Here is a 26,864-nt window from a genome sequence, read left to right on the forward strand (position 1 = left end):
ACAGAAAAAAAGAAACTCAAAAGTCTGGAACCACTTGAGGATGAGTAAATAGTGAGTAAATATCCATTTCTGAGCGAACTATCCCTTAATGCTTTGTGAGTTAAAGTTAAAAATAAATTGCTGGCAAAGCAACGAAACTTAGGTTTAAATGTTAGCTAAATTAAATTAGCATAAGGCCTTTTTTGTGACACTGCAACGCAAGTCTACAGATAGACAGCTCATTCGAGTTCATGTGCTGCTCCTCCGTTTCTCCTCGTCCTCCAGGTCTGTATTTGGAAATCCTCCTCTGTCCTCAAGGCAGTGTTTTTATCTATTTCCTTCCAAACTCATGGTCCGTTCCTCCTCGCTCCACCTCTCTACGAGTTCATGTGCTCCACCTGGATGGCAGAGGTGGAGACGGTGAGGCAGAGGTCTTTGTGGGCCGTTAAATCGGCAACTGTGACCGGCTTATACTGGATTTCTCCGGCCGACACGGTCTTGTACTGATGCAGGTCGAACGGGCAGGGAATGCCGTCAGAAACAGAGTAGCTGGTTGGCGGTGTGGGGTTGTTCTGGTTTTGGGCCTGCGCTGCTGCTGCGGCGGCGGCGGCGGCGGCTGCTGCTGCGGCTGCTGCTCCTCTGCCCCGCCCACGGCCTCGCCCACTCCCTCCACCTGAACCCTGCCCTGGGTTCTGGGCCTGCTGAGCTGCCACCGCAGCCGCTACCGTCAGAGGATCTGGGTTGTGTTTTTGCATGTGTTTCATCAGGTAGGTTTCCTAGACAAGTGACACAATCAGAAAAATACATAAACATAAAGCTGTAATTATCTCTAACAAGCCAAACAAGTGTATACAACCAAGACTTTTCTTTAAATTCTGAATTTACACCTCACAATTCTGCCTTTTTTATATAAACTCTGTTAAAGGAGACCTATTACACCCATTTTTCAAGTTTCTGATGTCCCTAGCTCAAGTTTCAGTTCAAAATACCACATAAATAATGTTTTATAACTCGTTGAAACTGCCCCTTTCTAGACTTTAATCCTAATTGTGCTGTTTTGGTGACTGTCGCTTTAAATTTAAATGAGACAGTGCTCTTATCAAAAGAGGGCGGAGCTGCGTCAATGTGTCAGCATAGTGGCAGATTCCAAAACAGGACTAATGTTGTCTGTTGACACAGAAAATGTCAAAAGAAGTGGTTCAGAAGAAGGTAGTCTACAGAGGCAAGGCTGATCATTCATGACTTAAACTTGACTGACATTATCTTAAGCAGGTACGGTGTGAAAACTAAAATGGCAGACGGCAGCTTCTCACTCAGGGCTGTTTATGCTAATGAGGGAGATATTTTCACTAATGGGCAGGGCTTTCTCCCTCTGACGATACGCACAATTTGAAAATTTCTGCAGACTGTTTTAATCAAGAGTATAAAAACGGGAATTCCTTCATTTTTACCATTAGAGGCTGGCTATATTCACACACTGTTGCCACACAACGGTGTTTAAACCCTTTAAAAAAGGGATTTTTGCATAATAGGTCCTTTTAAAATTAATAATTTTTTTTTTTTAGAAATGCAGGATTATGCCTTGTAATAAAATGTTTGTCTTGGAATTCAAAGTTTAAATCTCAATATCTTAAATCTTTAAAACTTTTTGGAGTTAACTAGCAATTGTGACCTTTTCAGAATTCCAGGTTGCAATTCTATGTTTTTTCTTCTTCTTGGAAATTAGTTTACACTGATTGGAATTGAGATTTTTTATTCTCAAAAATATAGTTCTATTTGATTTTTTCATCATACAATTCTATTTTTCTCAGAAATCTATGTTTACATTTTAAAAGTATGATTTTTTTTCCCTCAAAATTCAAAGTTCACAGTTAATCATTTAGTCTTTTTTTGTGGAAATTGTGACAATCTCTGAGGTCTAACATCTAGTAGTTAATATATAGCAATTCAGATATTTTTACACAACAAGTTTGTTATGCAGTTAAAAACCTTTTTTTCTGAATTCTGATTGTAATTCTGAGTTAAAGATTTAAGATTTTGATTTTGTCTCACAGTTACTACACTGTAAAATAATAGTAAGTGTTTTGTGATTCATGCGTTTATTTTTTTCCCTGTTTATTTATGCTTTAGAATAGCATTATGGGACCTTGATCTTTCTTCCAACAACCTTTTAACCTTGAAAAGTTGAAAAACAGACTTTTATTGACATTATTAATAGTTTAAAGTGATATATTGTATGGGTTGGTGTTGTATATTACGCTATTATGTATTCAGTACATTTTCTGTTATTTTACAGACTTATTTCTCTCTATATTATTTCTTATACATTATATTATTTCAAACTAAAATGTCAATTAAAGTCACTTAGTTCAACTCTAGAGTTGAATTTTCAACATCAAAAGTCGACAGAGCAGATATCAACATCCCATAATCCAATTCACAACCGTAAATAAATGGAAAACACTTGTGAATCACAAAATACAGAAACTGTTAATTAACAGATATTTTTAACAGTGTAGCTAATATCCAATCTTAAAATTTACATTTTGGAAATTCCAACTTTAAAATCTCAATCTTTTTATAGCTTTTTTAAAGTACGCAACTGAAAACTGAAGAAGTACATAGAGGATAGATTGATTATGGTGTGCAGGATCTTACAGATGTGTAAGAGCGGTTGCAGAGGCCACAGGAATAGAGTTTGGCGTGTTTGACCGTATGTGTAGTCAAGTGAACCTCCAAGCTGGTGGCGTCCGTGTAGCCGCGGTTGCAGTTGTGACACTTGTATGGCTTGTCCTTGTTGTGTTGTCTTCGATGAGACTGAAAACAACAATTACATGTCATTACTGGAGCAGTATTGATGATAACAAGATATTGAAAAGCAGATTATCAGAAGTTTGTGTGGACACTTATACCTAAAGGTGAAGTCAAAAATGATCATCCCTCCAGTGTTTGTTCTTATTCAAATATTTCCTAAATGATGTTTAACAGAGCAAGGAATTTTTCACAGTATTTCCTATAATATTTTTTCTTCTGGAGAAAGTCTTATTTGTTTTATTTCGGCTAGAATAAAAGCAGTTTTAACAACCATTTTAAGGTCAATATCATTAGCCAATCTAAAATATTAACAATTGTCTGACTAAAGAAATGTACAAAAGTGTATTTAGAAATGATTTATGCCTTTACAACCAAGCGCATGCTCGAAGTCTGTTCCCAAATTCAGATTTTTACTGATTTTGATTAAAATTTTAAAATAAATTTAAGATATGAATATATAGTATATATTTCTTATATGTTCTATATATGAATAATATATAGAATTACTGAATATAAACATATAAATACCTGTTTAAAGACCTTTTACGGACATAAACCCAGTCTATTTTGGACTAATTACACTTGCATAATTTTGGGGTCTATTTATTTATCTTTAAAATGACAATATATCTTTTATTTTATAATATTATTGAAAAATAAACAGTTTGAACAGTTTAAAATCTGACAATATTTTACGTATGCATCCTTGGTGAGCATAAGATCCCTACCAAGCCCAAACTTTCAATCGTAGCATATATATATATATATATATATATATATATATATATATATATATATATATAATATATATATACATATTATATCAAATAAATATTAAATCTAAATATTCATAAAGATTTTTCATTTATAAACCTAAATAATAATAATAATAATAATAATAGAAATATTTAAGCAATCATTTATACAGCATCAAATGGAAAACACTATATTGATGCATGTCTCACAGAATAAATGAATTTAGTATTCCCATTAACGCATAAACCCATAAAAAGCCATGCGATTCATCAGTGTGCAGTCTGGACTTCTTAAATAATTCAAGAAAACATTTTAGTAAAGTCTTCAGCTTGTAGTGGAACCAAATTCATAAAAGTCATTTAGTAACAGTATTAAAGTATTAATTAAAAACTGCACTGTCATTGTTGTTTTCCTCTTCGTGGCCTGAAGAGTTTCAATTTCTTATACAGAAAGCTGAAATGCGTGAATGCCACTATATAAAGATGTGTACCTGGAGGTTGGACAGTTGAGTGAAAGCTTTCTCACAGCCGGGATGAACACACTTGTACGGCCGATCGCCAGTGTGAATCCTTTAAAACAAACCAGAAGAGATTCATTAGAAACGCATGATCTGAACATCAAGATCACATTGATATTATAATGTAAAGTACTATAACACTGAAGGGTCTAAAGTTACACAAATGTTCCAGAAATCCTACACAACATACAGCTTCAGTTTGACAGGTAACAGACAACAGAGAAAGGTAAGATGACACGAGGGAAACTGTAGGGCTGTATATGGTTTTTCAAAACTAGGTATCCACAATATTAGATTCCTGCAGATATCAGTTAAGCCGATATCGTTTAACATTGTGTCTTTTCAAACAACACAACAAGATTAAAGTGACAATCATTTAGTCTGTCCGCACTAAACGCAACAACAAAAACATTTAAATACCAGCCATTAAGGAGCACAGAATAGCGCACTTAACTCCCGACGAAAGTTTTATTATCTAATCAAGGAATATTAATCCTCATTAGCATTATTAATAGTACTTGCTAGGTGACTAATGTTGGTTTGAACTGAGTCCCAGTTTTAACAATCATATTTAAACAATGTTTGCTGTTCCTGCCGTGTTATTTTGTTTTCAGGATTTGAGGTAAACTATCTGCTGTCGCTTTCATTATGGCAATAAATGTCACATAAAATAGTATTCAAACTCATACCGGTGGAATTTAACACTGAATAAAGCACATAATTAGCACCCGAGGTGATCATTGTCATTGTAGTTTATGCTGTAGTTCAGTCGCGAGGAAGCAGACATAGAAAAATAAAAACTTTGCACACTGCCGTCACAAATGATTAGGTCAAAAACTCCTTTTAATATGGAAAAAAATTGTGTCACAGCATTGCATTGTGTGTAGTTCGGATTTTTATTTGTCATTTTTATTGTCATCAATTATTACTTAATTCATAAACAGAACTAACTTAATATTTTTTGTATTTTACTTTCATTTTTCATAAGTGTAACCCAGCAACCCTTGAATAAATCTCTTTTCTTATTGGTCAGGACGTGTAGAAAATCTTCTTTGGAGTGACATTGTAAATAAAAATGATTAATAAATCAAGATACTGAATTGTTACTAAATTAATGACCCTTTTTTGCCTAATTCCAATATCTCTGTGTTTTTGAGGAAATGTTCACTAAGTCAAGTGTCAGGTTTGTGATGTTTACCCCACATAAGCTGTTGCTTATAGCCATTAAAGGGGTCATGAACTTCAAAACCAAAACCCACTTGATCTTTTGACATATAATAGGTCATAGTACTATAAAAACATCCTGTAAGTATCAGAACTCAGTAATTCGTCATTCTTCTAAAATCAGCTTATTATAAAGGCAGTCTGACAAAACCACAGGCAATAAAATGTTATACGTTGTGATGTAATAGAATGCTATTAGAAGCCTGCTTCTGCTTCACTGCCTATTTAGCCCTGTTAATATGCAAAACTGTTAGCCAATCGGAGCAAGGGGAATTTACTTCAAAGTCTACAATTGGCCACGCCCATTCAAATCAATGTGTTTTAATGAGGAGGATAAAAAAGCACAGAAAATAGCACAATTCTGCTTAACTATGATGTTTTTGAAAACTTTGATAGCATAATATGTGGATCTCAGAGAACAGTGCAAAATAAAATACTGAGGTAGTTCATGTCCCCTTTAAATCCAATCAAAAATAATTCAAATGCTCATATTTGATGTGGTTGGCTGCTGCTTACAAGTGATATTGTGAATAAAAAAGGTAAATAATAGAGCAAATACTGAATTAAACAGTGTATAATTGGTGGTAACTTGATGATACTGTGTATTTTACTTAGATTTGACTAGTCTAGGATCTGGGGGGAGGTAAATCCAGCCTCTCTCTGATCCCCATGGCTCTGCGCTGGTTGTGGAAATCCAAAATTGACCCAAAACTAACCATTACAATTGGATAAGATTGGGAATGAAAATTGGGAAAAGTGGTTCGGCCGGCGAACTTAAAGCCACAAAAATTTTTTAAGAAAAAAATGCTAATTTTTACTAGTCAAAGGCATACAGAGCTCCAATTGATAAATCTTCTTACTGGGTAGCCATTATGACCTGCAGAGTATGCTGTATATAAGGAACTGACGGATATTGTACACATAGTAATTATATACCTAGTTTGAAGTCACCTGTCCAGGCTTCAGCTGAAATGTGTTACTGTAAATAAAGTTATAATTATTTTTCATAATAACGAGTCAAAACAGAAGCAAAGGGTAAACTTTGTGTTATTACTTCTGTACATTCAAATGCACAGTTTAATGCTGAACGCATCATCCATTTTACTATTGTTTACAAAAGACGATCACTAATGGTCAATGTATTGTAACAATAGTTTGTTTACCAAAAAACTCACCAGGCATATTTAAAACAAGAATAATTTGATGCCATAATGACACCATACAATCCAAAAGAGTGAATCTAAATCCCCGTACAGATATAAATCCACCTCGAGAATGATCAGACAGCTGATCTGATCGTACCGCTAGCACTCCTGGTGGACAATTAACTTACTGCAGGCTCATAATCATATCTGTAAGGCACATTGGCATAATTTCCCATATCGGCTTCTGTCTCTGCCTGTCTGTTACCTGTTATGCTGCTGTAAGTGACTGAGCTGCCTGAAGGTTTTCTGGCAGTAGGAGCAGGTGTAGGGTTTGGCGCCGCTGTGGATGCGGATGTGCTGCGCCAGGTAGCTGGAGTTGGCGAACGATTTGGAGCAGTGAGGACACTTGTGCGGTTTGCCCTCTGTGTGGTTTCTAACAAGGGATGAAGGGAAGGGGATGAAAAAGAGAGAAGAAAACAGAGAGAGATTTGTCATTAAACCAATAACTGACCCCCGAAAGTGGATCAAATCATGATCATTCCATAAAGTATGCTGCAGGATTCATGCGTTTATAATGTGGTGGTGCTCTTTGTGGTGTTTTGAGTTATAAAACGCTCTCTCTCTCATTCTCTCTCTCTCACCAGCTTCCTTTTCCCTTCCCTAACTATCAGTATATAAGATCAAACCAAAGCAGAGCCTTTGGACCAGAGCAGAGTGAAGATGTGATGAAGATGAGCAAAGTGAAGTGGAATTACATTGTGGGCTCATTTGTGTACAGGATAACAGAATAACATGACATGGAAATGGGAAGAAGTGGACAAGAGGAGATGGATGAGGTAGAGAGGAAATACAGAAGCAAATGGAGGCAGAATTATGTGCTTTTAAACTTTCCTGTGCGGCAGGCTTCAGCTGAAGTACCTTTACTGGAAATAAGATTCCTATTTGTTTTTTCATAAAAACGAGTGAGTCAAATCTGAAGCAAAGTGTAAATTTTGTGTGTTATTGTTTCTGCACATTCAAATGTACAGTATAATGGTGATCATATACATATACATTTTGAGCTGCAACTTCACATACATACTTTAGGAACATCAGAGACTTATTTTCATCTTGTAAAAGAGGGCAGAATATGTCCTCTTTAAATCCCTATACTTTGCTTTTGTCATTTAACCTACTAGATTTTAACCATTTGTTAGTATTAAATGTTAATCATTTAAAATATACTAACATTTTATTATGATAATTATTTAATGATATTCCAATGACCTATAGTTTATGTCAGAATAAGTATGCTGTTTCATATATACATAGGAATGGGTACCGAAACTCAGTACTTTATCGGTATCGGTGCTACATTGTAAAAGACCAAAGTATCGATAAGCTCTGACGTTAACGGTTCTGCTATCGGTACTGGAAAATTATTGCTGAATAAACATTACATATAGTTGCATAATTTAACTGACCAACCTTTTCTAATTTGCGATATTTGATATTCATCTGCACAGTTGTCAATCTCACATGAGAAATGCTCGAGTTTCCGGCGAGCGTGTCAAGTATAAAAGCCTTCACAGTTCTCGTAAACTTGCGGAGTGAACCAAACAGGTTGTATTTCCCGAGTGGACAGCGACAATGTCCATTGCTATTTGCCAAATACTGAATTAAACAGTATATCATCATATACATTGTTACAGTTGTTTACAAAAGAAAATCAATAAGAGGTAATTGTATTGTAAACAGTGATAAATCTTGCAATGCATAATGTTATGAACCGCACAGTTTTGCTGCGTGTATGTTCTTTCTGTCTCTATCCGTCTCTCTCTATCTCTCTCTCTCTACCGGCCCTATCATTTTCACAGGTACCGCCTACTTCGAAGCACTATTGGCTGACAGGACTGCCAATCTAAATCAACCGTGTGACGACGACTTCTATCTCTGCCAATCACGTTCGTTGCAGAGCCCTTTAAATAGGAAGCGGCAACGGGAAGAGATCAGCTGCTGCTGCTGTTGTTGTTTTGGCGTGTTGTCTGTGTGGTGGTGTCTGTGTGTTTTGTAGCTGTTACTGATGTTGACTTCGAGTGAGATTTGTTTGAGAGTTCTGATGTGTGTGTTTTTACTTCTCTAGCCAGCTAATGCTCCATTCAAAAACTTTCTGTGACTTTTGACAAGGGAGATCTGAAACAACATAGTTAGTCACGTGACATACATACTTTGCACGCAGTACTTTACACACTAGTTAGCGAAGTGCGCTAATTTTGTATTTCTATTTTTCAGATCAGTGTAAGTTCAGGGCGCTTTTGGCGCTGAAGACTTTTCTTTTCATATTGTTTTCTTATTTAGTGGTTTGGGGAGGAGTTTAAGGGAATATTTTTGTTATATTTATTTCTTTGATTTGCTAGCGCAACTTCAGTTCCCTCTCCCGGGTTTATCTTGGTTATTTTCAACTTCATCTTATTGTTTATAAATATTGTAAATACTGTGGGAGCAATAAATCTTTTGCGGTGCTAATTTGTAGTTGTGTCTTCTCTTGCCATTTTTATCTCCAGTTTATACTTTGGTCTTCTTTATGTTACTCCTTTTAATTCCCTAGCATATTTTCGTCAAGGATCGTAACAATTACTAGGACAAGAATCATTTAATGGCATATTAAAAGACAAAAAAGTCATGTGATTTTGCTTCAACAGATCATGTGATAACAAAAGTGACAGGTATGTTTAGGGGAACAATAAGGTTCAAACATTTAGAAATGTTACAACTATCCTTGATGAAAAACATCAGCGGAATGTGCATCGTTCCCAAAGAGCAGTCTTCCGCCTCCAAAAGCAAAATGACTGCGCACATTGCATTTCGTCCACATTTTCTGAGACGCAAGTTATTATATACAAAAAGGCCTTCACCTAAGGCAGCAACTTCTTTTTATTTGTATTATTTGTATTAAATGTTTTATGAGATATTCCAGTTGAGCATAAATTTACTTTGCAACTTTGGATGGAAACATGGTTATTGTAAGTTAAAGTCCTACTCATTAGTGAAAATCTCTCCCTCATTAGTATAGACAGCCCCAAGTGAAAAGCAGCCATCAGAGACTTGTGCTAAATGTGCCGAAGATAATGCGCGACTATGAGACATTACAAATGTGGAGTTTTGGAATGCACAAATGAATACTGTAGTCTCTATAGACTACCTTCTTCTGAGCTATTTAATTTTGAAATTTCCTGTTTTTCACAGAGAAAACTTTAGTCCTGTTTGAATCTGCCACTATGCTGATGCACAGGCATTTGTAGCTCCGCCCTCTTTTGAAAAAGAGCACAATCTCATTTGCATTTATAGCGGCAGTCACCAAAACGACACAATTTGGATCAAAGCCTAATAAGGTCAGTTATAAAGAGTTATAAAACATTAGTTATGTGGTATTTTGAGCTGCAACTTCACATACATACTCTAGGAACATCAGAGACTTATTTTCATCTTGTAAAAGAGGGCAGAATATGTCCTCTTTAAATCCCTATACTTTGCTTTTGTCCTTTAACCTACTAGATTTTAACAATTTGTTAGTATTAAATGTTAATAATTAAAATATACTAACATTTTATTATGATAATTATTTAATGATATTCCAATGACCTATTGTTTATGTCAGAATAAGTATGCCGTTTCATATATACATAGGAATGGGTACCGAAACTCAGTACTTTATTGGTATCGGTGCTACATTATAAAATGCCAAAGTATCGATATATTCGATAGTATTCTCGTAAACTTGCGGAGTGAACCAAACGGGTTGTATTTCCCGAGTGGACAGCGACAATGTACATTGCAACAAACAAAGTTGTTTTCTTGTTTAAGTGGAAATGCAAGCAATCTGGCTAAGTGAATGTATCTTTCAAAAGTGCATTAACTGCAATGAAAAGTAATTAAATGTTTTGACTGCCTACATATTAACTGTAACGTTACATCATTCACAGTAGCCTAAATAAATCTTAAACATTAAAAAAGCTTTAACAGCTGTATTTACAAATATAGCCTATGAATAGACTAATAATAAACTATGATTATTAAGAAATAAAAAAACTGCTTATTTTTACATTGCAAGATGCTCCAAAACTATATTAAAAACACAGTTAAGTCCTAAAACACCAGGAACTCACTTATGTGAATGAAAAATCATAAACATCTTATTTAACTGCATTTTGCAACTCAAAGAGGGTATTTTCAACTGCTGGGAGCACAATAAACCAAGAAAGATCCTGACTTCTGCCAGAAAAGGCAGACATGTTGATTTTTCTCCAGAAGAATGGTTAAAAACAGAATCATTTTCCTTCAAACCATTGTACATTCTTTTACCTGGAAAAAAATGATTTATTTGTTTTACAATTATTTGATTTGTTTTATTTTATATTAAAAACATAATAATACAATTAATTGTTGTTAATTCTGTTCAATTTGTTTTTTTTATAAAAAACACTACAAAAAGTAGATAAGAGAACAATTAAAGTACCGAACCGATAAACGGTATCGATAAAAGTAGTTGAACCGTTAAAACCTTAATTATACCCATCCCTATATATACAAACATATCTCTTTCACAGAACTATTTTGAAAAGGTTTTTTTTTTTTTTTTTTACAAATAATTATCTGAAAGTTCATTTGTCTCTATTTTGATATGTATATAAACTCACCTTTGTCAATTTAATTTGATGCAGACATTTTTTGACGAAACGTTATGAAATAAAGACTCTCTCTGAACGCTGATTGGTTTATAGCAGTCAACATTTAAAGGGCACCTATGGTAAAAAAATCTACTTTTCAAGCTGTTTGGACCGACATATGTGCATGTATGGTGTATAGACCATCATATTGGGGTGATATAAACACACCCAGTGCTTTTTTTTTTCAATTTAACAACATAAAAAACGGTGGACCAATTGGAGCGGGTTTCAAACCGACCGCAACTTTACGTAGGAGAGCGGTCCCCCCGCCCACCAATATTGATTGACAGGCGCATCATCATATCCTCAGTTTGTTGATTCACGTCCGCCATTTTCAGCGTGAGTCGAAGCGATAGCACTAAAGGAACACGCTAGCTCTATTTTTAGATGCAAGGCTCATTGGGCAACACAAGATCAATATTCTCCACATTATCGCTCTAATCGGAATTATTGGTTGTATCTTTAGGTAGGTTTGCAAACATGTGTACTTCTCATTGAGTCTACCTTATACTTCAGCCGTTTGCATTTCTCGCGATCCCAGAAGCTCCCTGTGATCTTAACTAGCATGCGTTTTAGAATTCTAAACATAGGCTTCCATCAGGGTACACTCAAGTCGACGGCTGGGCGCCGCGGACCGCTGCAGAAACCTATGTTGAGAATTCAAAAATGCGTGGCGCGACGATTTGGGACACTTCATGCCTCTGCTGCGCCACAGAGAGTGTCTGGTGTGCCGTGTCGCAGCTTCGAGCAGCGCATCCGGTGCCTCAGTCAAAGTTATTTTAGTGTGCGTGGTTATTAGTTTCTGTGTACAAGCTCGGCACTTGAAACTAGCACACAGTTGGCTGTAAAACTGTACAAAGACACAAATGATTTTGTACTCTGCTTGGTCTGTGTCAGAATCGTACATGTACGACTGAATGCTGATCCTCTCCTCCTCCTTTCAATCTGCCTGTCTGTGTTGCAAACACAGTGCGGGTCATGGCCCCGCCCCCATGTTACGTTGGGCGGGAAGCCGAAACTAGTCTACATGTGAAGCAACACACCCCTAAATCAGCTAACTGTGGACACGCGCCCAACATGACACTATTTAACACATTATAATAAAAAATCTGAATCTGTGTTTTAAACTGAACCTAAACTGGCACACTCAGAAGAACCATAATATTAATATTAAATCATAAAAAAAGAGGTAAACTATGTGCCCTTTAAAGTGGATCAAAACCTTCAATCAAAATTGCCCTGAAACTACATCACCAATTCTTGTCTTTGTCTAAGTATGTTTTTGATCCACTTCAAATGTTGTATATACTAACCACATATTGTAAAAGGCTGATCTTGGAAAATGAGAATTGTTTTAAACAGAGACTGTCTTTAATTGGAATGAAGTTCTCTGCTTTTCTCAATTCAAGCAAGAAACCATGTTTAAAATATTAAATAAAAGGCTTATAAAAATGTCAGTACACGGACAAACCTAAAGAACACCAACAGAATTGAATTAAATAAAAATAAAATCACTGCGGTGTGAAACAACACAAGCAAATAATGTGATGGTATTAGCAAGACACAAACAAGACCTGCTTCGATCTCCAGAGTATTTACTCTCCCATTATATCTAACACTAAAAGTGCCTCTCCACGCTGTCAAAACATCAGAGGAGAACACAGGAGTGAGGAATCAGGAGGAAGAGAAGGAAAAAGATAAGCTAAACATGCTCACCACAACTGTGCCACTAAAGTTATTCCTACAGCAGGTGTGTGGTGTGTTGCTCAGTTGTACCGTGTGTGCTGCTGTAGATGACTGAGCTGTCTGAAGGTTTTCTGGCAGTAAGAGCAGGTGTAGGGTTTGGCGCCGCTGTGGATGCGGATGTGCTGCGCCAGGTAGCTGGAGTTGGCGAACGATTTGGAGCAGTGAGGACACTTGTGTGGCTTCGCCTCCGTGTGGGACTTGGCGTGGATCTGCATGTCTGACTTGCTGAAAAACGTCACCGCACACATTCGGCACCTATAGTCAAAAATCAGCATGTGTATTTGAACTCGAAATCATTATGAAATGATCATTTTCCTGACAATCTAATTACTGACTACTGTTTCCACACAAAAATAAGAAGTCTATAAACAAAAATAATATGTCTATAAACACCAACCTGTCTGGAGACTACATATAACCTGACACTATGTATATTGCCTATGATTGTAATAGGTTAAAAGTATTGTTGTGTATTATCCTCGATAAAAATGTTAATAAAATAATCTTTTAAAAATGCCATTGACACTGAATATTTTTATTTGACTGATTCACTGACAATTGTTTTTTTGCATTAACTCCATTTACGCTACATTTACAATTTGTATAGATAATTTCTTACTAAAAAATAAAGCAAAAAAATAATTTCCTGACAATAAATATCCCGCAATTAGACTTAATTCAATAATATACATGCAAATAGTGGCAATGCGCTTCCTAAAAAAATATTTAACATATATAAACAGCTTAAATAGAACTAAACAGCTTAAGTTTATTCATACGGACCCATTTTTGACGAACAAAAGTCATAGATTAAGGTTACGGAAATATATTAAGTATATATATATATATATATATATATATATATATATATATATATATATATATATATATATATATATATATATATATATATATATGGGGTAATCCTTTAAAACCAATAATATCCAACAAAGCATTACATAATATTTAACCCATGTGTACTGCTCAAATTTGCTACACTCTTGTTATGTTTGGGGCTGTTTTTGCCCCATTGACCTCCATTATAACAAGATTTTTTGATTACAAAGCCATGACACCATATAATCATGCATTCTTGAATGTTGGTTGTTTTCCATGTCGGGAAGAGGTAAAACTTGTTAAATTGATTATCAGTTGGCACCATTAAAAAAGGTTCTGGCTTTTATATGGAGCTCTATGCAGTAAAACAACTAATTATAGCGTCTGTGCATACATACACTCACTATGTTCACTGATGTTTACTTCTCAGACATAGGTCTCATAGATGCAGACATGCAGTAGGTAAAAAGATCTCTCTCTCACACACTATACCAGGCGTGACCAACCCTGTTCCTGGAGATCGACCTTCCTGCAGATTTTAGTTGCAACCCATATCAAACACACCTGCCTGTAATTATCAAGTGCTGTTCATGTCCTAATTAATTGGTTTAGGTGTGTTCGATCAGGGTTGGAGCTGAACTTTGCAGGAAGGTCGATCTCCAGGAACAGGGTTGAGCACCACTGCACTATACGCTATATAACTCCATATAAAATCCAGAAACTAAGCTTTTTTTGCACTGCAATTGATGACCAACAGTAAAAATGACAAATTGTATCTCTTCCCAACAATAAAGACTGCATAATTATATGGTGTCATGGCTTTGCAATCCAAAAATGTCATTATAATTATAAATAAATAATAAATAAATAACAAATAAAGTCAATTGGGCAAAAACAGCCACTAACATAATGAAAGTGTAATAAATTTGCAGAGTGTATTGTTGAGTTTTTGAAAATTTTCTAAGTATTTTCTCAAAATATGTGTCAAAATAAATTTTGTCGCCAAAAATCACTCGATTTGCTGAAACACAGAGAAAGTTATGGCCAAATTAAACCTCAACAGTATGCACCTGTAGGACTTGTTCCCATCTTTGCCTTGATGCTCATCCTCATCATTGGACAGGTCGTACGGATCATTTGTGTTATGCTGTAACACAGGAAAAACACAGTGAGGGGTTTAGCACAGGTTTACTAAAAGTCAAAAGTGTCAAATAAAACATTATCAATATTTAAACAAACAAATAACAAACAAAAAGAAAAAAAAACAGCATTGACACCTCAGGAATGTCTCACCTGTCCCCCAGCAGCTAGGTGTGCCAGAATCAGCGCATCACTCCCTGACGCGAGTGCATGAGCAGAAACAGGACCTGCCCTCGGCATCATGGACTTCTTCTTTCTGCCCCGCTTTGAGGGAATGGGCATGACTACAGCGGGCGGGATACTGCCGTCCTCTTTCTTGTCTGTTTACATCAGAATAGCAAAAAATAGGAAAATAAAAAATAAAGTAATATTAATTATCAAACATAATGTGTATAATAACTTCCTGCAACTGAACAAGTATTTTTTGTAGATTTGTTTTAAATGCATGTCAATAAATATTTCTAGCCCAGTTTAAAGACTAAATGACTGTTTAAATAAATGTATTGATTAAAATCTAACCAGATCCGGTTACAGAACTACAATTGTATGTCAATAGCCACCGAGTTCACCCTCATGTTGTTTCAAACATCATCTTTCCATCCAAATCCTACTAAAAAGTTTTAGTAATTAACAGTGTTATTAATTCTTAAACAAAATATAGAATAGAACACAGAATATCTCTGTACCGAATCAAACCTTTACCCTGTTAACAAACCCAAGGGAACTAAGAAAATCAAGTTACAATATTTTGAATCAAATGAGAAATTCAAAGTGTACTAATGAAAAGAGAGCAGAAAATAATCCATTGTTTAATCCAAACTCTCTGAACAGACACGATTCTTTATATATTCAACAGATTTCATGTAGGCTTTCTGTGATGTAAAGAGTAAAGACGTTGATCAAATGTAAACAGAAGTTCAGCCATACCTGCTTGATGCATTGAAACAAACTTCACTGGTTCTTGTGGAAGATTAAACATGCCATGTGATGTTTATGAATAAACCTCATTGGTTATCAAGCATCAAGCAAGCATGTTTAACCTTCTGTGACCAAATCTGAAAACTATAAACATGAACCAGAGTTTATATGTGAACATTAAAAGCCTAAATTGAATATGCTCATCACATAAAGCAATAATATTTTTTCTGAAAACTTACATTAGAGGAACACTTTTTTGAAAAAAGGCTCATTTTACAACACCCCTAGACTTAAGCATGTCTGTTTTACCATTTTTGAATCCATTCAGTTGATCTCTGGGTCTAGCGGGAACAATTTTAGCTTAGCTTAGCATAGATCATTGAATCGGATTAGACCATTAGCATCTCAAAAAAACAACCAAAGAATTTCAATAATTTTCCTATTTAAAGCTTGACTCTTCTGAAGTTACAAGTTACAAGTACTAAGGGTGCTTTCAGTTGGTTCAATTGCCTGGACCGCACCCAAGTTCGATTGTCCCTCGTTGCCACCTTCTGGGCTGGTTTGTGTTCACACTGTCTTTTTTCTTTCTGAACCCCGATTAAAAGATTTTTACTGAATCTTTTGGTTTTGTTGGGGGTGTTGGTGGAGGGGTGAAATTATGGGAGTTTTCCGGGAGAAATAACAAAACGGGAGGGTGGTGGGAGATGGGTCTGAAATACGGGAGACTACTGGGGAAAAACAGGAGTGTTGCAGGTATGATTATGACTGTTTGCTTGGGTCAGTCCCGGTTGTTGCCAATGTAAGTGATACACTGACATACACACACGAATAAACGTTATGACAACGTTACACGGTTCATTGATGCTTATGATTGCGTGAAGTGAATACCGGGGGATGGGGGGTGTTTGTGTGATGCTCATGATCGTGCGAGGTGGAGACCAGGAGGGGGGTTGGGGGTGACGCTTATGATCGCGTCAAATGAAGACGGGGGAGGGGTGTTTGCGTGTTGCTTATGATCGCACAAAGTGAATACCGAGGGTGGGGGTGTGTAGGGGTGACACTTATGATCACGTGAAATGAAAACCGGGGGCATTGGTGGAGAGTGTTTGCGTGATGCTTATGATTGCGCGAAGTGAAGACTGGGGGTTGTGGAAGGGGATGGGTGACGCTTATGATCACGTGTAATTAAGGGGGGGGTGAATATAGTTGCGGCCTGGAGAGAGGATGAGGGCGGGCCCTCAGTTTGAGACCCTTGTTCTAGACTGATATGATAATGAACTATACTCTCATTCTGGCATAATAATCAAAAAGCTTTGCTGCCGTACCATGGCTTTAAAAATAACAAAACTCAACTGTTTAACTCGAGGGGAATTGTAAAATTAGCCTATACAACAACAAAAATGTAGAGTATCCCATTTAACCACTCAGTTCATATAGATCTCTCAAATATATGGAACAACAAGAGGGTGAATAAAGTGAAGCAACCCTTTAAAACCACCTAATGAATACACAAGGTAAATAAAAAGTCATTTCTGTGTGTATGTGTGGATGTGTATGTGATTGGCTACAGGTTTCTGGTGGGGACGTGCATGTGCTATCATACTTACAGTGGCTGTGGAGATAGAGGGAAGGGGGCCGGACAGCCTCTGACAGAAAAGAGCAGAACAACATATAATCGCTGTCCTTCCCTCCATCCATCCAATCAATCATCCATCCCTTCTCACTACCTCCCACAGTCACTCTCGCTTTCACTTCCTACAGCTTCTCTGACTCCGATAACGGCTGAGTAAGCAAGCATATGTGCGCGTGTCTGGCGTTTCAAACAGCGAAAGTGGATTCCAAAAATCTTGAGCTCTATCGTTATTCTGTAACGTGTGCTGTACTATGTGTTGCTATTATAAAAGTACATCTACAAAGCTCTAAATATTAACGTTGTCCTGATGAATCATATGCTACTAAGAAATGCCTATTTACTATTTGCTGCAAAAATATGCAGGCTTATGAATTGCGTAATAACAGTTTAACTACATTATAAATGTTTAGCGATAGTGAACTTTTTGACTGTACGAAATGTTCTGTATTTGTTCAGCAAGGATGCATTGATTAAAGTAAATCTTTTCATCTTATACCAGAGTGCCACATATTGTTGGAAAAAATCTAAATGTAGAGTGGGGACTTGCATAACATCTACTTTATAAATGCACGTAAAACATAAAGTTGCAAGGATTGATTGATCAAAAGTGGTGGTTAAGACATTCAAAATATTACAAAACATCCAAATCAGCATATTATGATGATTTCTGAAGATCTGTGTGGCACTGAAGACTACTGAAGAGAAATGATGCTGAAAATTAAGCTTTGAATCACAATAATAAGCAACAAAGTCAGATAAAGCATGTCATAATAACACCATTACACTAATATTCATATTAGTTCCTAGAAATTTAAATCCAGTGTGATTTACAGATGAACCAGTAGTATAATTTGGGCTGCTGGACTGTATATAGATAGATATAGTATAAACAGCAGCATTTTTTTAAATATGATGGAAGGGTCAAAAAGGTCAGTAAATTTGTTTACCTGTGTTTGATGGGTGCAAAGCGGACACTATCATGGTTGTTGTTGGCGGTCCAGAAACAAAAGACTGAGAGGAGGCAGGAGGAGAGACCAGCGTGCCCTGAGGTGTGATCACTAACCCTGCTGAGAAACACAGTGGAAACGCATCAATTTAGGCCATTTTAGATCTCATTGATTTAATACTTATTTTTTGTTGAGTCTAGTTAAAGGAGGACTCCAATTTTTTGGAATTAGGCTCATTTTACAACTCCCCTAGTGTTAAACAGTTGACTTCGACCATTTTTTAATCCATTCAGCTGATCTCCAGGTCTGGTGAGAGAACTTTTAGCTTAGCATAAAGCATTGAACTGGATTAGACCATTAGCATCTCACTCAAAAACAAAAATCACCAAAGAGCTTTGATAATTTTCCTATTTAAAGCTTGACATTTCTGAAGTTACATCATGTACTAAGACCAACAGAAAAATCTTCAGGGAAGTGTGCTGCCGTACGATGGCTTCAAAACAATAAAACCAAAACCAATAATAAACCTAATTACCATTCTTAATTCATTAAGTAAATTTTTGGGTAAGAAGTGGGCCCTTTTATTCTAGCTTAGCATAGATCATTGAATCAGATTAGACCATTAGCATCTCGCTCAAAAATTTAAAGTTGCTATCTTTTATGCTAGCGTTTCTCAACAATGTTCCTGGAGGACCATCAGCACTGCACATTTTCCTTGTCTCCTTATCCAAACATGCATGATTCAGATCAACAGCTCATTAGCAGAGACTGAAAGACCTGTAATGGGTGTGACAAAGACATGCAGCGCTGGTGGTCTTCCGGAAACATGGTTGAGAAACACTGTTATAGGTCGATATATTTAGGATCGAAAAAGTCGAGCTTTAAATAGGAATATTTTCAAACATATTTGACTTTTTGAGCAAGATGCTAACGGTCTAATCCGATTCAATGATCTATTCTAAGCTAAGCTAAAAGTGCTCCCGCAAGATCCTGAGATGGACTGAATGGATTCAAAATATGATAAAACTTCGTAAATGTAAAAAACTCAACTGTTAAACTTTAGCAGAGTTGTCAAATGAGCCCGTTCTTTTAAAGGGGTGGTCCAGAGTGTATTTTTAAGACTTGGTTGTGTTTATGGGGTGCAAAATAATGTGTACTCATGCTTCATTTGTGAAAAGAAAATAATCACATTATTTTTTTAATCGATCTTACTTTATTATATACAGCTTCTCAGCTAACATGAAAACGACCGTCATATTTCCTAGTTCCTCCGAAAGCCCGACCTCAAGGGGCTCTGATTGGTCAGCTAACATAATGTGCTGTGATTCGCAAATCAGCTTTAAGTCACCAGGAAGCATCTTTGCTATAACATTACAGCGCATCTGGCCACGCCCCTTCACAGCGCAGGGTGTAGGCTCCTAACCTGAAGGGTTTATGACATCATTAACCCTGATGTATTTTTTTTTTTAGTCCCCAAACTTCGTTCGCTTGGGGCTTTGCTAAGCTAACTCTGTAAAAGCCAATGTTTTACATTCAGAGATGATGTTCATGTTCTCACACATCTACATTACACATCTACTAAAGATTAAAATAAGATATTGCAGTGGACCACCCCTTTAATATCTATCAAACTTTTGAGACAATTTAAAAAAATAATACTGATTCTTCTAAACTTTGAATAATCACCTGCAGTCATGATGCCAGTAGACGGGACGGGCACCACCGTGATGTTCTGGGATGTGTGAGGTGGATGAAGGTGCGCTCCTACGCCAGTCATCTGCGCCCCTGCTGACCCGCCCCCTCCTCCACCACCACCACCACCACCTCCACCCTCCTGCTTTGGCACCCTCCCGACTGCTCCCGTATCCATGGCGACCGAGCCTGGTACCGTCAGCACCGCTGTGGGGTAGTGCGCCGCGGACGAGTGTGGAAAGGACGCAGCCTTGTCCGGCCCGAGCTGCTCTTTCATCTTACTCAGAAACATGGCGTTGTCGATCTAAACTCGCAGAGGGGAATGAATGGAGAGAAAAAACAAGGGAAAGAAGGGAAGAAGGAAAGAGAAAAGGAGGATGGATTGAGAGATAAACGCAGATGAAGGATGAAGGGGAAGAAGGAGAGAGCAGCGAGGGAAGGGTTACTTTTTTGGGGATGTTTGGGCAAGGTTTCCAGAGAGTAACTTTCACATGGGTCAGTGCGAGGTTGGTATTATCCATCGCGGACTGGTATGCTTGTTTTGTTTGCTTTTTTTTTTTTTTTAATAGCTTGTGCTCTATAAGCATGGCGTGTCTGTTAAAGACACAACGATGTACAGTACAAGAGAGTCCAATAATAAGGTGTCTACCTGTCCTTGCACTGTTGGAACGGGAGACCAAAAGTATGATGAGTTGAAATGGGAATCTTCCATTATTTCTGCAATTAAAAAGCAACATAACTTGTAAAACACCCACTCGGCCTTTGGCAACAGTTGTGAAATGACACCTCGTCCTTACGTTCCACATGTTGCCTGAAGGTTTATTCACTCAGTCACTTGGGCAATGTATTCATTTTGGCACCCAAGTACTCTGAATTACATAAAAAGCCTTTTTTCTTTGAAACATCTGCAAAATGTCATGCATCTTTTTTTCTTTTGGCATTTATGACTTCATTTATCCTTAAATAAAGGACATAGGGGCATCTTTTTGGTTTGTGCTTGGCAAAGAGGTGTGTTGGGTTAGAAATCACAGGACATGCATGGTCAAATTAACATGCATAAAGACAAAATGCATTCATGTCAAGTCAGCCTGCAAGAAAAACATTCTGGGGTCATTTGCAAATCTCCTAGTCTAACCAAGTTGGTGCTCAACTGGTTTAATGTGTTGGTTGACTAGTACACCAGGGGTGCGTTTCTGAAAACCATTGTTAGCCAACTAAGGTCGCAAGTTCTGTCGCTACAAACATAGTTTGTTGATTTGGCATTTCCCAAATCCATCGTTCCAACGAACATTCGCAAACTGCGTCGCAAACTTGTACACTTGCAACTAGACCTCTGGAGCTGTAGTTACAAACGTAGTTCCTGGTTGTGTTCTATTCCCAGTTATCCCCACTATGCCCTATTAATTTAGAACATTCTAACATTTAAACTTGGAAGGAACTATTAAAAAAAGCATTAAAGCCTTCACTCTTGGGTGTAATTTGCTTTCAAAATGTTTTTTCAGTTCAGTTTTAGCAATCTTTATGTTTAAAATTGCGCTCCCTTCACAGGGCACTTTAAAAACATTGATGACGGTCGGCGCCAATAGCCTTGTGGTTAGTGCGTCGACACATGGCACCTAGGTGTTCACGGTGACCTGAGTTCGATTCCCAGCTTGAAGTCCTTTGCTGACCCTTCCCCTATCTCTGCTCCCCATACTTTCCTGTCTCTAAATCTCCACTGTCCAATCACAATAAAGGTGAAAACCTCTAAAAAAAATTAATAAAAAAACATTGATGACATTTTGAACACAGCCGTAGCTCATGACGAAAGCTATAGGTGGCCTATTATAAAAGTGGAATTTATGTAACGTCTTCAAAGCTTGAGAAAACAAAAAACATAGCATACGTTAATGCTTTTAATTTATAGTAATTTATAATAATTATAATAATTTATTTTGTAGGTTAATTATTAAGTATCTGTACTGTATATGATGACATGGGCCTGTTGGTTAGCACATTTCTGCTGTGGTTTACATGTGTCAAATTGTAAAAGTAGACTTTTCAAAAAAATTTAATAAACAATATCCTACTTAATAATAATAATAATAATAATATTAATAATAATAATAATAATAATAATAATAATAATCATCATCATCATCATCATCATCATTAATATTATTTTTAAAGTAAGATTTTCTTCATTTCTGAATAAATAATAAATATTAAATTTTATTTCTTAATAAATAGCATCATTATTCATTTATTTATATATGATATTAGAATACGTGTTAGCTTTTGTAAGTGCTTTATGTATTAGAATAGACTATGGAATATTCTCAATATTATTTGTAAAGGAAACGCAGACCCTATATGTGCCATTTACATATTTTAATTAATATGAAAAACGGGCATGTTTTTACCAAAACTAATATTGCATTTTATTTTAAATGCGTGTGCGTGTAAAACAATATAATTTGCACAAAGAAATTAAGGAGTTCTTCTCTAAAGACGTAGTTACTCCACCCCGTTTAGAGCATCATTATGGGCGTTTTACGTTATAACTAACGTGGTTCAAACCATGGATCTGCGACAGAGAAACTTGGGGTTTTGGAAAACACTCGTCTTTACATTTCCCACTTCCCATTTACCTTACATTTCCCACACGATGCATCATACTATGATAGTTCAGCCACGAGTTACGTCGTTGATTGGGAAACGCACACCAGAGCAACCAGATAAAACCCCTAGTAAAAGTTAAATAAAACAGATGTAATGACAGACTGGTATTTTAAAAAAGCAACCAAATTAAAATGAGCTTATAAACAAAGGTTTACTAAAGGGGCTTTCGCACTGGGTAGTAAAGACCAGACAGTAATTTAGTTACAGGAACCAAACAACAGGACTGGTTCCCTGAGAACTAATCAAAAACGATCACCTACGACAACTTGTACAACATATCAATGATGAGAAAATAACACAAATCAGATACAAAGGCAACTGGTTACTGTTGATAACATTACCTTTCTCTATGTGTGTAAAGCTGTGGTCCCTCTAGACTTTAAGCTCGTGAAATTCTGTCGTACGGCGCTAAGAAAAGGGTGGGATCAAATATGATGATGTGGAAACGATAAAATAAACGACTTTAATTTAAATTTATGTACAGAGCGGTCACGTTTTGACCTATCGTTCTCACTCAATCACGTGATGCGAAATCACAGGACAGAGTTCACCAAACTTGAACTTGAGATTGCAGCGACATTCAAAAAAATAAAAATCGCACCAGCTTGTGTTTCCGATCTACTACATTCACATGCATATGAATTGAAGTCAATGGTGTGAAAAGTGCAGTGTGACTGTGGATTAATACTTTACAATATTGTGCCAGTGTTTGGTATGGTATGCATTCAACCAAACAGTGTACAACTACATCACAGTAGTTCATATTATGCTGGATTAGGTAAAAGCTGATGTATGAGCTAATATAGCTTCCTCAAAATTCGTAGAACAGGTTCCAAGTACTTGGACTTTAAACAGTGGGTAATTCCAACAATAGTTCTGGGAACTATTAAAAAAAAAGTTCCTTTGTGCAAAATCCCCTTAAGAACGTATGTTTACACAACAACAACGCACTAAAATACTACTATTTTTCCTGTTTTTAAAATGTTTCACATACAGTTGAAAATGCTGTCAAAACCATTCATGTTTACGTGAAGACCACAACAATATTTACAATTTCCAGGTCCCCAAAAGACTGTTGTCATGTTAATGAATGACCGACATGCATTTAAATCTTTCATTTTTGGTTGAAAATGGTATGCTGATGATGAAACTCACATTATGTGCACTGCATATTGATGCGCATACACATAAAATGTGAGTATACATTGCTTAACACATTTCATCATCAGAAGACTGTAAGCATACTGTACACACACAGCATGTGCAGCTTGCATTTTGATTGCAAGTTGAACGTCTTTTTGTTTTTAGACAAAATAATTCAACTGACTTAACAGTGAATCAAGAAGTTACACCGACAGAAAAAATGGAGATGGAACAAGAACAAAAGCCACAAATAGATGTCCATTTTGATGAGCTAGTGTGTAAGGGGATTATAAGAATGTGAGTATTCTAAAAGGCTGTATGTGTGTGTGTGTGTGTGTGTGTGTGTGTGTGTGTGTGTGTGTGTGTGTGTGTATATATATATATATATATATATATATATATATATATATATATATATATATATATATATATATATATATATATATATATATATATATATATATATATATATATATATATATATGATTTACGTTTATTTATAAAAATAGATGTTATGCAAGTCCCCACTCTACATTTAGATTTTTTCAACAATATGTCACACTCAGGTTTCAGAGGACTTGATTCTATGCAGCAGTTATTTATTTATGTATTTATTTATTTGTAGTGGAATTTTGAACTAAAAAGTGACAGCAGATTAACATAAACATGCAAAAGTCATTTTGACAAGATCCACTTAGAGTTAAAAGAATTGTTCACCCAAAAATGATAATTCTGTCATCCTTTACTTTTTTATTCTATATCAGGAGTTTTTTTGCTCTGTTGAGCAGAAAAGAAGATAATTAGAAAAATGTTGGAAATCCGCAACCACTTACATTCATTGGAAGAAAACTACACTATTAAAGTCAATGATTCCAACATTCTTCAATATATCTCTTTTGTGTTTAACAGAAAAAAACTCAAAGAAAATTAGATTAAATGAAGACAGAGATTTCATTTTTGGGTGAACTATCCCTTTAAGGCATTTCTAACAAAAATTTGAGGTCAAAACAAGAAAAAAATTAAGAGATCACGCAGAGATCACTATTAAACGTAAGATTACCATTTACAATACACTCCGTTTCCAACAGTGGAGTTGATTTTCATTTAATGACAATTTAATAAGTACCAATGAAAAGGAATTAGCAACAGATTTTTCCACAAGTTTACCAAAAAAAGAAAAAATGTATGGCGAAGACTTGGTTAAGCGATAGATAAGTTGTTAATTGGATTATGAGATGTCGGCATTGCACTTATGGGGGAAACTACATAACCCTACAAAAACAATAAATAGATAAATATACAAATGAGTAAATAAATCCAGAAATTTCAACATAAATAAAATTAATAAGCAAATAAATAAATAAAAGCATACAAAAATCCACAAATTCCTGCATAAATAACAACATGCTAATGAGATGGTGTCTGTCAATCATGAGAAGGCGGTCTTTCACCATTATTGGTTGATCGGTAGAAATATTTTGCATTCAATCTTTTTTTAACAGGCTTCTGATGATTGACAGACTCTCAGTAGCATGTTGACCTGAGGAAAAGTAAATACAGAATCGAGTTCAAGAATGAATAAACGTATTAAATATAAACTTTCAGTTTAGAATTTTCTTATTCCCCAACATTCGTGTAATTCATTTAATTATTTACCTGCCGGCACTATTAATTATTTATATATTTATTTATGCAGGAATGAGTGGATTTTTATATACTTTTAGCACATTTATTTATTATTTTATTTATGCAGAAATGTATGGGTTTATTTACTCATTTGCTTATTTATTTATTTATTGTTTCTGCTGGTTTTGTCCTCCATATTTATGCACTCAAAGTTTAACAAAAACTGTCAAAAACATTTGAAAAATGAAACATGCACTGATAAATTGTTTAGAAAAAAAAAAATATCATGCATTTAGAAAATTATGTATTTTTTTTTGTATTTCAAGGTGACTTTAAACCAGCCAATGGAACATTGTGAGCAAGCTGGAGAACCAACAAACCAGAATATTCTGGCTTCAACTTAATTTCTTTCACATCAGCCAAATTAGTAGGTGTTTTTAAGTTGTGAAATAAACAGGCAAAATAAAAGCATAGCTCGTTAGAGTTTTGATTTTCTCTACAAACACACATTTAGTGCAGCAAATGTACTTCAAGTTGTAGAAATACACGAGAGATGCAGAAGTTGCATGGAGATGTTTTAGCGCGCGCTATAAATAGGCACCAAAACAAAAGCAGCGATCCTGCGCCAAATCTGTCTGCGATCCACAGAAACACTGAGCAAACAGCCCAGAGGACTCAGTCAACTTCTCTCACATCTGCCATAAACACTCATTTCATACGCATGCCAAAATAAAAAGAAAGGGAAGCGAACAACGTCGCGATTTTATTGTTTTCATGAGGGTTGCATGCTTGTTTTGCTGCAATGACAGCTTATTTTGCATGTTGCAATCTAATGAGAATGTTAATAACATATGCGTGGACAATCTTATAAAAGGGGAGGCCGAAAAGACACAAAAGCATCCATTAATTATATGAGGGCTTCCTCAAGCAGCCTCCATTAAAATGTCAGCTTTTGTTATGCACGCAAAGAAAGAAGCACTCTCCAAAAGAGCTATGCAACATGTAAACTTCCGCTTGCAAACAATAATGCCCCTATGCCTCCATCCCTCTCTCGGTTAGTCTCGCTGAGAAAATAAAAAAGGAAAAAAAAACTCGAGGATAAAAAAAACGAAGAGAGGAAAAAAAACGTCGACGCCAATGCGAGAGAGACGCAGCTTCATGCAGACTTCCGGCTGGCGAGACAGGGGGAGAAGCGCCCGCGTGAGTTGCTCAAATTTGGAGAAATAATTGACAATTGACTCATAACTCTGTGTTAATTACCGGTGCTGGCGATTCCCTTTCAACCCCCAGGGCTCCTCCGGGCCGGGACAGTTCGGAAACTTCGTCCAAATCCGCCCGAACCCCTTGGATTCACCGATTTTTTTCCCTCAATTTTTTTCT

The 26,864-nt window shown here is 36.2% G+C and overlaps 1 protein-coding gene across 5 annotated transcripts; it reads right to left on the bottom strand.

Annotated features, from left to right (window-relative positions):
• znf384a (zinc finger protein 384 a) lies at positions 1–26,832 on the bottom strand. Of its 5 annotated transcripts, XM_056479396.1 has the most exons (12): positions 26,745–26,832; positions 20,704–20,771; positions 20,049–20,358; positions 18,363–18,482; positions 17,390–17,428; positions 15,018–15,184; positions 14,795–14,871; positions 12,918–13,142; positions 6,701–6,868; positions 4,040–4,118; positions 2,638–2,796; positions 1–755 (listed from the first exon to the last, which is right to left on the bottom strand). In XM_056479396.1, exons 2-12 carry the CDS (start codon positions 20,764–20,766, stop codon positions 357–359), a joined length of 1,806 nt encoding a protein of 601 aa, XP_056335371.1. In that variant the 5' UTR covers positions 20,767–20,771; positions 26,745–26,832; the 3' UTR covers positions 1–356. The 5 variants fall into 5 exon arrangements, with proteins under 5 accessions (XP_056335371.1, XP_056335372.1, XP_056335374.1 ...); XM_056479397.1 differs by lacking the exon at positions 17,390–17,428; XM_056479399.1 differs by lacking the exons at positions 6,701–6,868; positions 17,390–17,428.
• Positions 26,833–26,864: the final 32 nt, after the last annotated feature.

Source organism: Danio aesculapii, chromosome 19 (genome assembly GCF_903798145.1).
Source record: "Danio aesculapii chromosome 19, fDanAes4.1, whole genome shotgun sequence".
Taxonomy (NCBI): domain Eukaryota; kingdom Metazoa; phylum Chordata; class Actinopteri; order Cypriniformes; family Danionidae; genus Danio; species Danio aesculapii.

Excerpts from the sequence above, each read along its gene's own strand:
- znf384a (XM_056479396.1), bottom strand. The coding sequence starts at position 20,766 with ATGGAAGATTCCCATTTCAACTCATCATACTTTTGGTCTCCCGTTCCA. Across the intron at positions 15,185-17,389 it reads CCTCTATCTCCACAGCCACT|ACAAGAAAGAGGACGGCAGT; the intron begins GTAAGTATGATA and ends TGATGTAAACAG. Across the intron at positions 13,143-14,794 it reads GATGGGAACAAGTCCTACAG|GTGCCGAATGTGTGCGGTGA; the intron begins GTGCATACTGTT and ends TTTTGACTATAG.